Source organism: Cryptotermes secundus, unplaced genomic scaffold (assembly GCF_002891405.2).
Source record: "Cryptotermes secundus unplaced genomic scaffold, Csec_1.0 scaffold407, whole genome shotgun sequence".
NCBI classification, from domain to species: Eukaryota; Metazoa; Arthropoda; class Insecta; order Blattodea; family Kalotermitidae; genus Cryptotermes; species Cryptotermes secundus.
The window spans coordinates 1,908,982-1,924,838 of NW_019741981.1; the positions used below are offsets into that span (position 1 = coordinate 1,908,982).

Here is a 15,857-nt window from a genome sequence, read left to right on the forward strand (position 1 = left end):
GAGAAGGACTGCCACATTAACTTCATTGGTTTTTGATAATAGATTGCCACTCAGTATCTTTTGGGCAATACTAGTATAGTATTCATTAAAGACATTGGCTATAGCTTTTGGATCCTGTATATTTACTCCATTCTCTTTCGATATTCTTCGTTGCTTTTTTCTGTTTACCTAGTTCCTCCTTAACTAGGTCCCAAATGGCTTTTGATGTATTCCCTGATGCTCTTATTTGCATGTTGTTAGTTAATTTTCTCGCTTCACTAATAACTTTGTTGTATATTTTTTTGTAATGACAATAGTATTCTTTAAATTCTTCTGGCATATTTCCTTCTTTCGTTAGACTATTAAGAAACCTGAGTCTATTTCCTGATACCCTTATTCCTGAGGTAACCCATTTATTTTCCTGCTGTTTAGTGTTTACCCGGTTTTTAGGCTTAGCTATATCGTAATAATACTATAAAGTACCTAAAAATTCATTGTATGCCTCATTCGCTGAATTTTGCGTAAAAGCAAGCTCCCAAGTCTCTTTTTCTAGTAGATAGTTTAAGTACTGTACATTCTCTCCCCTGTAAGATCTAGCTATTCTGAATTCTTCCTTTAGTCTAACTTGCCCCTTTTTATTCTTATACTGCATCTGTATTGTAGTATCTGTGCTTTATGGTCAGAAAATCCTGTTTCATTCACCTTAAGATTGTATCCCCATAAGCCCTTGTTAAATATTACTTGATCTATTGCTGTTTGACTTCTAGGTCCTATTCTCATTGTGACATCAACTATTGCTTGCAACCCATATGTTTAACATTGTCTGTAGTTGTAGATTTACTCTTCTTCCTAGGAAATCTATGTTGAAATCACCTACGATAATGATGCTCCTCCCTTTGTTTATTAATTTACTAATTATTGTGTCTATGGTTGCAATAAATATATTAATATTACTGTTTTGAGTTCTATATACACAGATAATAATTGTATTAAACTGGATAAGTTCGATCATACCAGCCTCAAAGTGTTCTCCTGGATTCAAGTTTTCAAACAAGTTATAAGGCTTTGCTTCTAGATTTGTTTTGACATAGATACATGAGTCTCCATGCTGCTTATTTTTCCTACAGAATTTCGANGTTCTATAAACTAAATTTGGCCCTCGAGATGTATTAGGTTGGCCAACACTGATGTAGAGGACAGGAATATCTTTCCACTGATATAGGATTTTCACAGGTTTTTTTGTTGTAGTACATAGGTAAGTCAGTAAGTAAGTTACAGATGGATATAGAACTTAAACGAATAAGAGTACTGATTTGAAAAATGCTTTTATTTTATTTCTCAATCTCCATGTACTTTGAGGCACTGGTCCCATCGTTTCACAAGCCCCTGAAAACCAGCAGCATAAATTTCTTTGGGCTGCTGTCGGAACCAGGCAGTGACCTTCCTTTCTGCAGCTTCATCGTCGGGAAAATGTTCAGCTGAAAGATGATGTTTAAGAGGGCCGAACAAATGTAAGTCGCTTGGAGCAAGGGTGGGGATATACGGAGGATGCTCGAGAACTCCCACCTGAAATTTCACAGCGTCTCATTTGTCTTGGCAGTATGGGGACGCGCATTGTCATGTAGGAGCAACACGCCTTTGGTGAGGAGTCCTGGTTGCTTCCGTTGAATGGCCTTACAAAGTTTCCTGAGGATGTTACAGTAGGAGTCGGCATTTATGGTTTGTTCTTGTGGTTGGAATGCAGTGAGCAGTATGCCTTTGTCATCCCAGTCACCACCTGGTTCCGACAGCAGTCGAAAGAATTTTATGCTGCTGGTTTTCAGGGGCTTGTGAAACAATGGGACAAGTGCCTCAATGTACTGGGAGATTATGTTGAGAAATAAAAGCATTTTTCAAATCAGTACTCATAGTTGTTTAAGTTCTATATCCATTTGTAACTTACTTATTGACTAACCTACGTACATTCAGTACTTTTAAATACCCTGCATTAAAATTTTGCATCCCAGTGCTGCTTACTGCAGAGTTTTCTTATTAGTGTTTCATATCATGTATGGTGTTACAAATCATAAAGGATTAAGATCTGTGCTTAATCACGTGTGTCAGATTTTGACTCTTGTTTGGGTTACATGGGTAAGTGAGTACATTTGCATTTTATTTTGCAGGTTGACTGGTTAGTCTGGCCACCAACTCAGATTATAAACTTCTACTTCTTGAGCTCCAAGTATCGTGTCATGTATATCAACATTGTGACAATGCTTTATGATGTGTTTCTCTCTTACATAAAACACAATGTATAATGTGAGTACATTTTTTCTTTAACACAATAAGAACAAATATTGTACAAGATATACCCCATATTTTTACAACTCAAATCTCAAATCAGAAGTTTATGCTATACAGAACATTCCAAAAATGAGTATGTTCCTTTGAAGGGTATATTACTCTAGGTAACACTGGAGTTCCAGAATGCCTTCCAGTTTTACCAAGAATCTCTTCACTGTGGAGATGTTTGGTTGCAACATTTGACCCGTTTGATGAGAGGTTGGATGAAGCAGGATCAGGACATCTCATGAGTGATGTCCATGTCTGCACCAACCTCTTATAGGATTATATCCTCATATGGAGATATGTTGTGAGATGTTTGATGACCTTTACATCATATGACGTCCTCCTCTTCATGCAGTATTTATTTATTTACTTCATATCCATGGATCATTATACATGATATAGGACAAGTCAAATACTTTACAATACAATAAATAAGAATAATAATAAAATGATGGTTGTAATAATAGAGCTGATATAATCGTTTAACACACGACATCACTTTACGCCTCAAGACCCGATCCTTCATTTCCGGCACAAATACCCTGGTACCCTTGATCTCGTTCCTGTAAGAAAAAAATACAGAACAGGGCAGTAGGCATTCCTATAACATGTACTAATATTAAAATCTACAAGTTAATTAGTCTTGAAATATATGTTTACAAGTGTTTAGAACTAGGATTTGTCCCCAAACAAGAGAAACTCGTCTATACTATAGAAACAATGATCAAGTAGGAATGTTTTCAAAGTCTTTTTAAACTTGTAAAGTACTGGTATCTCTTTAATATATTGTGGCAACTGATTTAACATACGAAGTCCAGTATTATTGAAATTGTTTTTGTATAGATTCATATTACATGGCACTATGAACAAGTCATCTTTTCTCCTTGTATTGTGTGAGTCTGTTCTGATATGGAGATGTCAGAATTTTGTCAAACATGGCAGATTTGGTACATTTACTTCTGAGAGAGTGCACTGGTAACACCAGCAAAGCAGTGAGGCAGTATGGAATGTGGAACCCAAACTTGCATGTACATAATACATGCACATTTTTTAATGTGGATTGGTCACTTTGGGAGATGGGTAGTTCCCATCCACAGACAGAGGTACCAGAAAAGGAAATCTTAGGTCTTGTATAATAAACTTAGTATCTACACTAAGCAGTTGGCTTTATTCTTGGTATGGGCCACAAACTTGTATGACGACTTGTACATGAGATTGGCATGTATCCCAGCCATGTACAACGAGTGCAAGAGTTGCAACCAGTGGACGGCCTAACGTGGGTTGCGTCCTGTTGATGACTGGGTCATCAGTATGTAAATAGCCTTGTGTTCATTTGCAGGTTAATAGATGAGGCATGTCTTGCATAAGATGGGACAGTGAACTTACACAGTCTTGACAGGCTTTGCAAATTTCACTGATCTGAAGTCTGTTCCTGCTGACCCTGGATTGGTCAGGCCTGATACATTTCACCCTCCTTTGAGTATTGATGTCTATTTGCCTCATGTTAATAATAATTTAAATTGTGAGTTCAGTTATCAAATTTTCACAGCAGACAACTACACTTTGTTTTATAGCATTCTATTTATGTATGATTGGTCAAGTGTGTATGAAACTTCTTCTGTTGATGTAGCAGTTGCCAGCCTCAGTGCTGCTCTCAGAGGTGCCATGGAGCAAGCAGTTCCTCGTGGCTATAGTTGCAAGTCCAAATTCCCTCCTTGGTTTTCCTATACCTTAAGGTATTACATATTGAAGAAAAATTATTTCCACCATCGTTTTAAAAAGAAGCTTTCTGATTACTTTTACCACATATTTGTCTTTTACTGAAAACTCGTTAAAAATACCATCAAGTCCAACAGGCTTAGGTGGTTGAAATCAATTGACAACAATTTAAAGTCACAGCCCCAACATTTCTGGAAATATGTATCCACTTTCAGAAAACCTAGATTGTGCTCCATTCAGCTAAATTCTGATGGTACACACCTACAGCCCACTGCAGTTGTTGATGTTTTTGCAAAGCACTTTCAATTTGGTTGTAATAACCATTGCTGTATGGACTTTCCTCCTCCCTCACAACCTTCTGAATGTTTATCCCTTACCCCTATTTCTGATGTGGATGTCTGCAAAGCCATTAAGAGAATAATACCTTCCAAATCTTTTGGACTTGACAATATCCCAGGTTTTATCATAAAAGGTTGTTCAGGTATTTTTGTTCCTATTCTTAGACATGTATTTAACTTGAGCCAGACCAAGCAGTTTTTGCCTGCTGCAAGGAAAGAAGCTTCTATTGTACCAATATTTGAAAGAGGTGATCATGCCACTGTGAGCAACTACAGACCCATTTATATTCTCAGTAATTTCTCTAAATTGTTTGAATTCATTATTCATGATGGTGTTTCGCATTATGCAAAATTTAATCCCAATCAACATGGCTTCACCAGAACTAAATCTACAGTTACAAGTTTGATGACATTTCTTGATATTTGACTCCTGTTGTCTGCAGTCAGTGTCAGACTGATTTTTTAAATGTTTTTGACCTTGTTCTTCATAATATGCTCTTGCTTAACTTAAGCTCTTTTGGATTCTCTGTTGCTTATGTTAGCTGACTTTGCAGTTACTTAACCAATAGACAGTCTCGGGTTCGCATTCCTGGCACTCTGTCCCTGCCTTTTCAAGTAACATGCAGTGTGTCACAAGTCTTTATTCTGGGACTTTTCATTGTATTCATAAATGATCTGTGCAACTTTATTGACTATGGTAAACTTCTAATTTTTTTCCGACCATCTCAAAATTTTTCACCTCATCAACTCACCACTTGATTGCCACTTACTCCAATCTGACATTAATTCTGTGAGTGACTGGTGCAATCCATGAGACTTAATATTTCTAAAATGTATGTTGTCATTCATCAGGAAAACAAATTTTCTAAGTTACAAGTATCAGCTTTGTCATGCTACCATTACACACACCAGCAGTATTAAGGACCTAGGTGTTTTCTTTGATTCAAAGTTACATTTTTCACGGTCATGTTGATTACGCATTTTCTGAATATATAAGGCTTTTAGGCCTTATACACTCCATACCCTACAGATTTTGCTCCCTGGAGTGTTTGTATATACTGTACTTTACTTTAGTAAGGTCCAAGTTGGAATATGCCTCAGAAGTTTGGACTGTCATCACATCCACAGATGTCAATAAGCTTGATCACATTCAGCATAAGTTTGTGTCCATCTGTTTTTATTGTTTTCCCCTCATGTTCCATATACTTATGCTGTTGCCTTAGAGAAATTAAGTCTGCATTCTTTACATAAATGGAAAAATGACCTTGATGCACTTTTTTTTTTTTTTGGTCTATCATGGTCTTAATCCTGCACCTCCCTTTTGGAAAATGTTAGCTTTCTTGTTCCTCCCAGCAATCTTAGGGATTTCTCATTATTTGGTGTTTGTCCATGTAATAAACACTGCCCATCTGCTCGGTGCGTGTATGCTGCCAAAATTTTGGGTAAAGATCTTGACATATTTGCAATTGGAGCCTTTTCTCTGAATGACATTTGTATTCAACAACCTAAAATTGTTAATATTATTTGTTCACAATCCCAATGTTCTGTGTTATGTAGTTCTTGTTACCTCCCCTCATCTTCGTTTATTTGTTCGTTTGTTTACTTCTCTGCATTAATATGTTTTTCTTCCAGTATTTTCCTGTAATTTGTTTTTGACTTTATGTTGTGTTTGTTCATAATGTAATTACTTGTATCTACACTGTGCTGTGTCTGTAATTGGCTTTGTAGCTGTTGACTCAGCACATAAACAATAAAGAATTGAATTATTATTATTATTATTATTGTTGTTGGTGGTGGTATCATCATCATCATTATTATGGGACATTTGGTAGAGTACTTGGTTGGGGCACTGTGCTACAAGCTGGAAGATCGATGATTTGATTCCCGATATCATTGGATTTTTCAGTTGACCTAATCCTTCCATGAACCTGTGGTTGACTCAGCCTCTAGCAGAAGTGAGTACCAGAAATCTTCCTGGGGGTAAAAGGTGGCTGGACACCAGCTGTGTCGAAGACAAGTTTCAAGACATGAGACAAAAGACACAGTCTCGCTTCATTCATGATTCAGACTCGAGTCTGCACACCAAAGTAGCACATGTGTGTGTCTTAGCACATCTTCTCTAGTTGATAACATGACGTCCAGTGAGGAAGATATTTTAATGTACATGTGGCTTAAATTACGCAGAAGAAAGAAAAGGAAGTGGATTTGTGACTTTAATGAGTCGTGTGCTCAACGTGGTGCATACGTTTTAGCACGTGACTTGTTAAATGATCCTGTGAAATTCCAGTCTTATTATCGAATGTCCCCAGAATCCTATAAGGAACTTCTTCAGAGAGTTTCGCCACTATTGAGGAAGCAGGATACAAATTATAGGAAAGCTATTAGTGCTGATGAACGGTTACTTATAACATTAAGGTAAGTGTTAGCATTAATTACGTGTATAAGAAAGAAATCACAATACATGTGCACCAAATTGTGCATACTTATTTTAAATGTTCATTAGAATTGAGTGAATTGTTTCACTGTGATAATAATATTGTAATTATATTATTATAATATTTAATTTTAATTGTCCAAAATTTTGAGTACGTTAACCTAGAAAAGGCTACAGTTTTCAATGACATGGTGGCAATTCACATCTAATAACTAGGTTCAAAACATCCAGCTACACTTCCCTCACGTGGGGAGGGCAATGGCGTACAAAAACCTGAAGAAGAGCCGGACTGACTCACATTTAAATAGTGATAAAGGGAAGTGGAAGGGCCAGCCTGATTCATATTACTCACATTTTGAAAATCAGTGGTTGAGCTGTATAATATGTCATGTAAGTTTTGTTGAAGAAATAGTTTGAATGCGCTCTTCTGGGCAGGTGTTCATTTGGCAACATTTGACAAAAGGCTTTTGAAAAAGCAAAGGTCTGGATTGTCGAGCTCTTCTACAGGTATCCTGTTCGCTTTCGTTTCTGGGTATGAGGTGAAAACCTCATCAATATCCACTTTGGATCTTTCCCTTTTTTTGCGAATTCTGCGTGGTGGAGGTAGCTGTTGTATTTCTTCATGGTCGCTCACATTCTGTATTTCTGTGGTGGTGGGAGATACAGGGCATTCTACTGTTGGGAAAATCTCCTCTGTTAATGAAGGAATCTCCATAGATCCCAGCTGCCTAGAATTAAATCATTCACTTTGAAAATTCATTAATGATGGTTGTGTAAGAAAGTATAATGAAAGCAAGTAAAGAAGTAACTCAATTATAAAATCCTCCACCCACCTAAAATAAGAAACATGTTGCCCAACTTTCATGACTTCATAAATGGAGTCACAAAGGCCAAGTATTTTGCTAGGTAGTGTTGCTTCCTGGGTGTGGCAGCAGAACCACTGACAGGAGTCTGTCTTAAATATCTGGCTCAGCAGTTTCTGAAGCTCCTCCATTTTTCTTTGCAAGAGTTAACTGTAATAAAAATGCATGTTTATGTTTTCAGGTACTTAGCTACTGGAAACAGCTTTAGATGCTTAAGCTTTCAGTTTAAAAGAGGTGAAACAACGATAGGTAAAATTGTGGAAGATGTATGTTCTGCAATATGGACTGTGTTACAGCCTGAATTTATGCCAGTTCCATCAGAAGAGTTGTGGAGAACTATTTCTGATAGATATTTGGAGCTCTGGAATATACCGAACTGCACTGGCTCGATAGATGGAAAACATATCCGTATTCAGTGCCCCAATAAAAGTGCTTATTTCTCCATTGTCCTACTAGCTGTAGTTGATGCAGATGGACTATTTATTTCCATAGATGTTGGTGATTATGGTCGAAATAGTGATGGTGGTGTCCTGCTAAACTCAGCTTTTGGTAGGAATCTTCAGCAAGGAACGCTGAATATACCTGACCCTAAGAAACTTCCTGCAGATGAAGATGGCTGTACTCCATTTCCATATTTTTTCGTGGGTGATGAAGCATTTCCATTGCAGAGACACATTATGAGGCCCTATCCTCGCAGAGAACTCACAAATGAAAGAAGGAGTTTCAACTATAGAATTAGCAGAGCTCGAAAAAGTGTAGAGTGTGCTTTCGGCATGCTTGCCTCAAAGTTCAGAATTCTTGAAAAGGCTATAGCCTGTAAACCAAATAAAACAGATGCTATAATACGGGCAATCTGTGTCCTCCATAATTTCATCAGGTTAAAGGACGGCTTATTTAACAAGCAGAGTCTAGGTGAAGATGATGATGACCATGACAAAGGCAGTTGTGAATCTGTATTCCAAAACTTGCAGCCCTGCTGCAGAAGAGCAACTACTGAGGCTGTTGAAATGAGGAACCATTTGTGTTCTTACTTTATGAAACAAAATGTAGCTCTTCATTGGCAGAACAAGTACACTTCAGCATGTTAGTGAGAGCAGACTTGTATGAAACAAGCTTATGCTCATTGTGTATAATATTTAATTCAGTCATTACCTCATTAAAATAAAATTAATCAGTTCATTTAACATGTATGTTTACTTCTTTTGAAACTGCATGCCAAGCTTTATCAACCTCCTCCATGTTTGAGTGGCCCGGGGACGAATAATCAGATATTACCAGGAATTTCTCAACTCTCTGCACTATTTTAATATTTATTTGCTCTTCACTCATGTTGATAACATACACTGGTGCCGTTCCTTGAGTACTCATGTCTGAGTCTTGATGCACAGAAAAGGAACACGCTGAGTCTTGCTGCATTTGTCTGCAGCATGAAGCTGATGTCAGCATCATGACTCAGAGCAGTGTGTGGCAGTTTTCATAATCTCATTCATTTCAGCTGTGCTCCTTTCTTTGCGTTATGTCACACACATCATATCTTGACTGTTACATGTCTTAACGCATGCCGGTGTGTGGCCTACCTAAGGCAGACAACCTCACCATCATCTGTGAACCAAATGTCTAGGAAATGTGAGAGCATCAACATCTCACAAACCTATGGACCTCCACAGCCTGTTACAAGGATAGCTGTACCTTTATTGTTATTGTTATTATTATTATTATTATTATTATTATTATTGTTGTTGTTGTTATTATTATTATTATTCGCTCTACTAGCTACGTGGTAGTATTTCTGGATTCTGTACTTCATTTCTGCAACTGTAATCATGTTACCTGTATCTTTTCTCAGTGCTTTAGCTTGCTAGGTCTAGTTCACAGCATAACTTTCTCATATATATATATATATATTACTCCAGTAATATCTAAGATTGAATGTGCTTCCACTGTTTGGAATTCTGTTACCTCTACTGATGCCAACTGAAACACATCCTGCATTTGTAGCCTTTGTTTCTTTCACCATGTCCATTGCGTGTGTGCTTATTCTTCAGAATACTTAAAATTGAATATCGTGTGTAACGCAAAGGTGTCTCCATGCTTAATTAGTGATGCCCTGTGCCTTGAAGACACATGGGGGAGTGGAGATATAGCTCCACCTTTCTTGACCTTGGCACTAGATGGAGATGAGTGGTCAACTCCTGCTGCTTTACCCCCTGGGGAAAAAGCCCCCAGTACCCTTTGGATAGGAGGCTGGGTGGGACTCAGAGTCAAAGTATAACCTTGAAACACTGTTCCATACTCACCTTGGTTCTAAATTCTGGCCTTCCTTTTGAAAACTAACAGCCCTACTTGGTATATCAGGGGCTTCTTAGTGTACAGTGTCTGCCCTTCAAGTGATAATTGTCTGGTAAGATGTGTCAACTGCTGAAGTTGTTTGTAGGGCTCTTGATATATTTAAAACAAAAACTCTTTCACTTAATCGTATTTTATAATTTTACTCGAATAGTATTTGAAATAAATGTAAATGCTGTTAATTGAAATTTTGTCTAACTTAAGTGATCAGATTAGTATAAAGTTGCATTTCATGAACTCACATGTAACATGGAATACATGTTATACTTATATTACATATACATATACTTATATGTTATACTTATATTGGAAACAAGTATTTGTATTACAACCTATTCTACATAATGTTCTACTACATCCTTTTCGTAGGCCTATGAAAGTTGTGTAGCATGCAATAAATTCTGTTCCTTTTGATTCTACCAAACCAACATTATTCATAATTTTGGTAATTCATAATTTCTGTAATGGATATTGTGTTAATGTTATCTAGTTAAGAGACTGTGCAAGATGTATCATGTATAAAAATTACACCACTTGTACAAATAACTTGAGTACGATGAGACAGTACATCAGCTATTCATAGACTTCAAGAAAGCTTATGATTCAGTTAAGAAGGAAGCGTTGTACAATAATCTAATAGAGTTTGGGATATCTGTGAAACTAGTTACGTTGATTAAAATGTGTTTAAACGGAACATATAGTAAAGTCCTTGTAGGTAAACATTTGTCTGATAAATTTCCTATTCAGAATGGTCTAAAACAAGGAGATGCTTTATTGCCACTCCTTTTCAACTTTGCCTTAGAATATGCGATTAGGAAGGTCCAGGGAAACCAGGTGGGACTGAAATTAAATGGGACACATCAGCTGTTGGTCTACGCTGATGATGTGAATCTACTGGGTGATAATGTAGATGCCATAAAGAAAAAGACACAAACTTTAATTGACGCAAGTAAAGAGGTTGGTCTAGAAATAAACACAGAAAATTAAGTATATGTTACTGTCTCATCACCAAAATGCAGGGCAGACTCATGACATAAAAATAGGAAACAGATGTTTTGAAAATATGGCACAGTTCAGATATTTAGGAACAACGATAACAGATGAGGCGATTGAACTCTTAATGCTTGCTACCATTCAGTCCAGAACCTTTTGTCTTCTCATCTGCTGTCCAAAAACATAAAAATTAGAATATACAAAACTAATTTTGCCTGTGGTTCTGTATGGGCGTGAAACTTGGTCTCTGACATTAAGGGAGGAACATAGACTGAGGAGAATATTTTGACCGAAGAGAGATGAAGTCACAGGAGGCTGGAGAAAACTGCATAATGAGGAGCTTAATAACTTTTAGTCATCTCCAAGTATAATTAGAATGATTAAGTCAAGGAGGATGAGGTTGGCAGGTCATGTAGCACGAATGGGGGAGATGAGGAATGCGTATAGGATATTGGTGGGAAAGCCAGAAGGAAAGAGACCACAGGGAAGACCATGGAGTAGGTTGGTTGACAATATTAGAATAGAGAGAGATAGGATGGAAAGGTATTGATTGGATTGTTCTGGCTCAGGATAGAGACCAGTGGAGGGCTCTTGTGAACATGGTAGTGAACCTTCAGGTTCCATAAAATGCTAGGAAATTCTTGAGTAGCTGCAGAATTGGCGGCTCCTCCAGAAGGGCTCAGCTCCATGATTAAGTAAGTAAGTACTAATAACTTGAAAACCTTAAATGTATGTTGAGATTTCTCAATCCCTGCTGATGGTTTTATAACAGTACTTGTTGCAGGTCTGCAGGTGAAAAGAATGAGAAAGTGGTAAAGAAGAATAGTTTGTTCTTCGTTAAACTGCTTCAAGTACAAACAGTTAATTAAGAAGCTATAAGGTGTCCTTGGAACAGACATAAACCATTGTATTTCCAACCAAAGATAATAGTGGTTTAGAATTGATTTGAGGATTAAATTCATTATGATATGCTTTCCACATATTGTAGTTGTGCGAAATAAGATGCACCTTCTCTCCTAGTAATTGAACATGCTGTAGATCCCTGTATTGTTAATAATGGTTCATGGTTAAGAGCATTAGTGTCATTTGAATCCTGCTTTGGTAAGGGTGATTTTTGCTAATTTTTTAAGCATGTTTATATTCTGTTCCTATTTTTAAAAGCCATTCATCATGCCCCATAAATAGAATTTTGACTGGTTCATGAACACAATATTGTTTGGACACAATTCATCATGGAGTAATATGTAAACAGAAATGACACATTTTGGTATGAGGAAAGGGATGGAGAGGAGTGTGATATTTGATGCGATTGATGGTTCATATTGTTTTCATTAGACAATAATGGCTGAGCAGAGGAACAAATAAGGTCAATGTACGTAACTCAGAGCTATTAAAAATAACTGGTGAATAAATGCTTATAATGATGGCTTTCTTAGGATGGTAATTAAAAAATCACATGGCAAATGGAGGTGCTGACAAAAAATTAAGCACCAATTGTATTCACATTCTAAGGAAAAAGTTTTTTGGTTGGCAGATATTAGTGTAACTTTACCAAGCAAAATGTTTTAAAAGAAGAATGGATTAGCCCTGGAAGATGATGTTAAACAGAAAATCATCATTTCTAAGGGCAATAATAGGTTATTCTCCGTAAAAGTAGTACAGGATAGTAATACACTTCAATACTGTAGACGCATAGTGCATTTACATGAGCCAAATGCAGCCTATGGCTTATTGCGTTCACTCCGAATGTTTGAATTTCCCTCCAGAGCATCATGCCAGAAGTAGGTTGAAAATTACGCGCATTTGGTGGCTAGCACGGTACGTGCTGCACGGATTTTTATTTCTCTAGACAATCATTGGTTCGTAAAGTTATAGTGCCATGTATAGTCCATTTTCATGTACCTGTTTGCTACTCCGTGATAGTCTATTTGCTGATTTTGTATTTGTTTTAATTTCTCGTGGCGGGAGTTGGTTCACAGAGTTACAGGATCACGGATAGTTGATTTGAGTTAACATAGTGTCCACTCCGTGATAGTCTATTAGCTGATTATTGAAAGCAGCCAATATGTCAGGAAGGTCAGGAAGTTTGTTAGCTCTTGTGCAGTTAGTAGGAAATTGAAGAGGAAGATGGCGGGTGAAATAGACCACTTTAATTCATATACATTCTTTCGACCTGTTAAACCAAATAGTAAAGCTAATGTGAGTAGAGAGACGTACTTACGACAGCTCTTGTAGCGTGAATGACAGTGAAGAAAGGATATACAAAGAATTGTTGTACTGTCGGCAGGTACTGGAATGCCGTGTGTGTGAAGATGTCTTTGGGCTTCAAGGCGATAAAGTTCCTCGACTTTTGTATTGTGGCCATACAGTATGCCATGCCTGTTTGCTTCGTCTTCCTCTGAGAGACAATGCGGTGCAATGCCCCTTTGACAGACAACCCACACCAGTTGGTATGTTGCTATAACAAATGAAATAACGTATTTAAACAGTGATGGTCGAAATATTCCAAATTTGAGGTTGTGAATTCTGGTGCACATCATTAATAAATATACGAATGACGGAAAAAGTTACCTCCTGCTCTCAGACACAATCTCACTATCAGTTCCTATTTTCTCGTTTATAAAATGAGCTTTCACATTGCAGGAGTGAATAACTGGAATGCACTGTTGAATCCACACTAGCCTGTTGCCTTGAAATAAATTATTTTCACAGATTTTAATACTGTTTTATGCGAAAATACTTATAACATTTTCGGCACTTATTAGCATTTCTGAATTCATCCTTTATTTAGTTACAAATCTTATCATATGAGGTCTATTCGGGAAGTAACATCCTGTGATCTGTTAACAAAAAGCAATGAGAGAAAACGTATTATATACAAAAAATACATACATACTTAAGCTACTTCTCAACGTAGTCACCTCCAGAATTCAGGCACTTGTCGTATCAAGGAATAAGTTTTTGTATGTCCATGTCAAAGATGTCTGCCACCTGTGAACACAGCCATTTTCTTGACACCTATCATCTCATTGTTGTTGAAGTGTTGTGATCTCCACCAATTCTGTAAGGAGGGTGGTAAGACAACTTCCAGTTGCAATACAAACTGTGGCTGAGCTCACAGGCAGCAGACTTCTTAAACACAGGCATACAGATACTTATTTCTTGATACAAGTGCCTCAGTTCCAGCGGTGACTACATTGAGAAGTATCTTAAGTATTATGTACTTTTTCTGTATGTGACTATAATACAAGTTGTTTGTCTCATTGCTTGTTTTGTTAACAGCTCATCGGAGATTGCTTCCCAAATAGTCCTCATATGTGTTATTTCCACGTAAACTCATCCATTAAAATTTTGCTTAATAAAGAAGAATGGACTAGTATAACTCATAGTTTCTCATATTGTGGGCCATGACCCCAAAGGAGTTGTGCTCTATTTTAAAAGAAGTTGCTGAGTGCTCAAGAATTATTTAAACTATAGTTGTATCCGCAAACATGTCTGACAAGCCAGCAGGGCAGTAAGATAGTTGCCCTTGAAAAATGTGGCTACAGTCAGGAAAATATTACCTTTTGTGTGTGTGTGTGTGTGTGTGTGCGCGCGAATATGGGGGGCACGGAATTTTATGTACTCTTTTGGGGGTTGTTGTATCACAGAATTTGAGAACCTTGGTTTTAAATGACCGTTGATATGTGGTGTAAAGATTGGCAATTACATAAAGTTGTGATAAGTTAATATTGGAGCTATGGAAGTTTTGGAGATTTGTCTTCCCTTTTATATTTGGCAAAAAGTGAAAATTCTTCACTGTCATCAGCTAACTAACATACTCCATGCTCCTAAGTTTTGATATGTATATAATTACTGGGATACTCAAAATGTCCTGTCTTTTATGGACTAGAAAAGTCAATTACCATGTTGAAGAGTGAACTAGGTCAGAAACCAGCAGAAGTAGGCCACAATTTTGGGAGAAGACAATTTTGTCATAGTCACTGTCACAAGAACCTCAAATCCAACACATTTTAACTAACTTAACTTGTTTCAGCTGTGTGTCAGGTCCATTAACAGAGTTGAATATTACTTCTATCCAGAGTCATAGGATTTCTTGAAGTCTTTATGTACTGATGTCTGATGTACTGTCCCATTCATTTTCCATTCTTTTCTCTGCTATTCATTCATTTTACACTCAACTCTTGATTATCCGGAAATATGGTGGGGACGGAAATCATGATTAATCGAAAACCCGGTTAAGACAAATTTTATTAAAAGTAATACTGTAATACTGTACCTTCATAATACTATAGGCCTACCTGTATTTAAATTTATTCAACCTCATTTTTATGTCATCTCGTGGCCTATTTAATACTTTTTTTACCTTACACTGAAATATGAATTAGTTATTTCAATCACAGTGTTCAACAACATCCAACACTTAACACTTAAAAAATTTAATATTGTCGTTTGCTTTTTTGCGGCATTTTCCTCTTTACGGATATCCGTACGAAGCCTACGTAATATTAGCTTGTCACTTAATAAACTGTTCTCTTCACTCTCTAGATAGTCTAGTAGGAATTCCAAATGATTAAGAGCAGCACTGTCTACCTCTTCCTCATTCTCACTTTTGTTTTTTCGAATCTCGAACAGTTTGTGCTCCAATACTCTATTGCATTGCTAATTGTGTAACTACACCTCTTTTTCCCAACTGATTGATAATTTCAAGTTTCTGTTGAATACTTAACACAGCACGCTTCCTTTTACACCCTGACATTTTGCTAATGCACTTGAAGATCAGTATGAAGATACTAACTGGGACGATGTATCTGTCCTTGAAACTTTCCACAAATCCTTGCATTCTTTCACCCCTAC

General features: G+C 37.0%; 3 protein-coding genes across 8 annotated transcripts in view; 2 read left to right on the forward strand and 1 right to left on the reverse strand.

The window, feature by feature from the left end:
- LOC111872905 (mpv17-like protein 2) overlaps positions 1-8,845 on the forward strand; it is an 18,915-nt gene extending 10,070 nt beyond the window's left edge. Inside the window, exons 3-5 of one of the 5 annotated variants that reach the window (XR_002844315.1) lie at positions 2,142-2,277; positions 6,271-6,779; positions 8,154-8,845. Coding sequence is in view for 3 of the 5 variants with exons in the window: in XM_023867181.1 (XP_023722949.1) it covers positions 6,496-6,779; positions 7,843-8,749 (1,191 nt within the window). In the remaining 2 variants the exon portion in view is untranslated. Of the gene's footprint in view, positions 1-2,141; positions 2,278-2,426; positions 2,721-6,270; positions 6,780-7,842 lie in introns of those variants that run through there. The other 4 variants (XM_023867182.1, XM_033754887.1, XM_023867181.1 and 1 more) reach the window with 4 other exon arrangements.
- On the reverse strand, positions 6,794-13,300 carry LOC111872907. Of its 2 annotated transcripts, XM_023867184.2 has the most exons (3): positions 13,222-13,300; positions 7,632-7,811; positions 6,794-7,526 (listed from the first exon to the last, which is right to left on the reverse strand). In XM_023867184.2, the coding sequence occupies exons 2-3, from the start codon at positions 7,790-7,792 to the stop codon at positions 7,238-7,240; spliced, it is 450 nt and encodes a 149-aa protein (XP_023722952.1). In that variant the 5' UTR covers positions 7,793-7,811; positions 13,222-13,300; the 3' UTR covers positions 6,794-7,237. The 2 variants fall into 2 exon arrangements, with proteins under 2 accessions (XP_023722952.1, XP_023722953.1); XM_023867185.2 differs by lacking the exon at positions 13,222-13,300 and having other exon boundaries at positions 7,632-7,836.
- Positions 12,874-15,857, forward strand: part of LOC111872904 (E3 ubiquitin-protein ligase TRIM23) — a 29,369-nt gene continuing 26,385 nt past the window's right edge. Inside the window, exons 1-2 of the mRNA XM_023867180.2 lie at positions 12,874-13,199; positions 13,288-13,450. Of these exons, the coding sequence (XP_023722948.1) occupies positions 13,128-13,199; positions 13,288-13,450 (235 nt within the window). The 5' untranslated portion in view covers positions 12,874-13,127. The remainder of the gene's footprint in view (positions 13,200-13,287; positions 13,451-15,857) is intronic.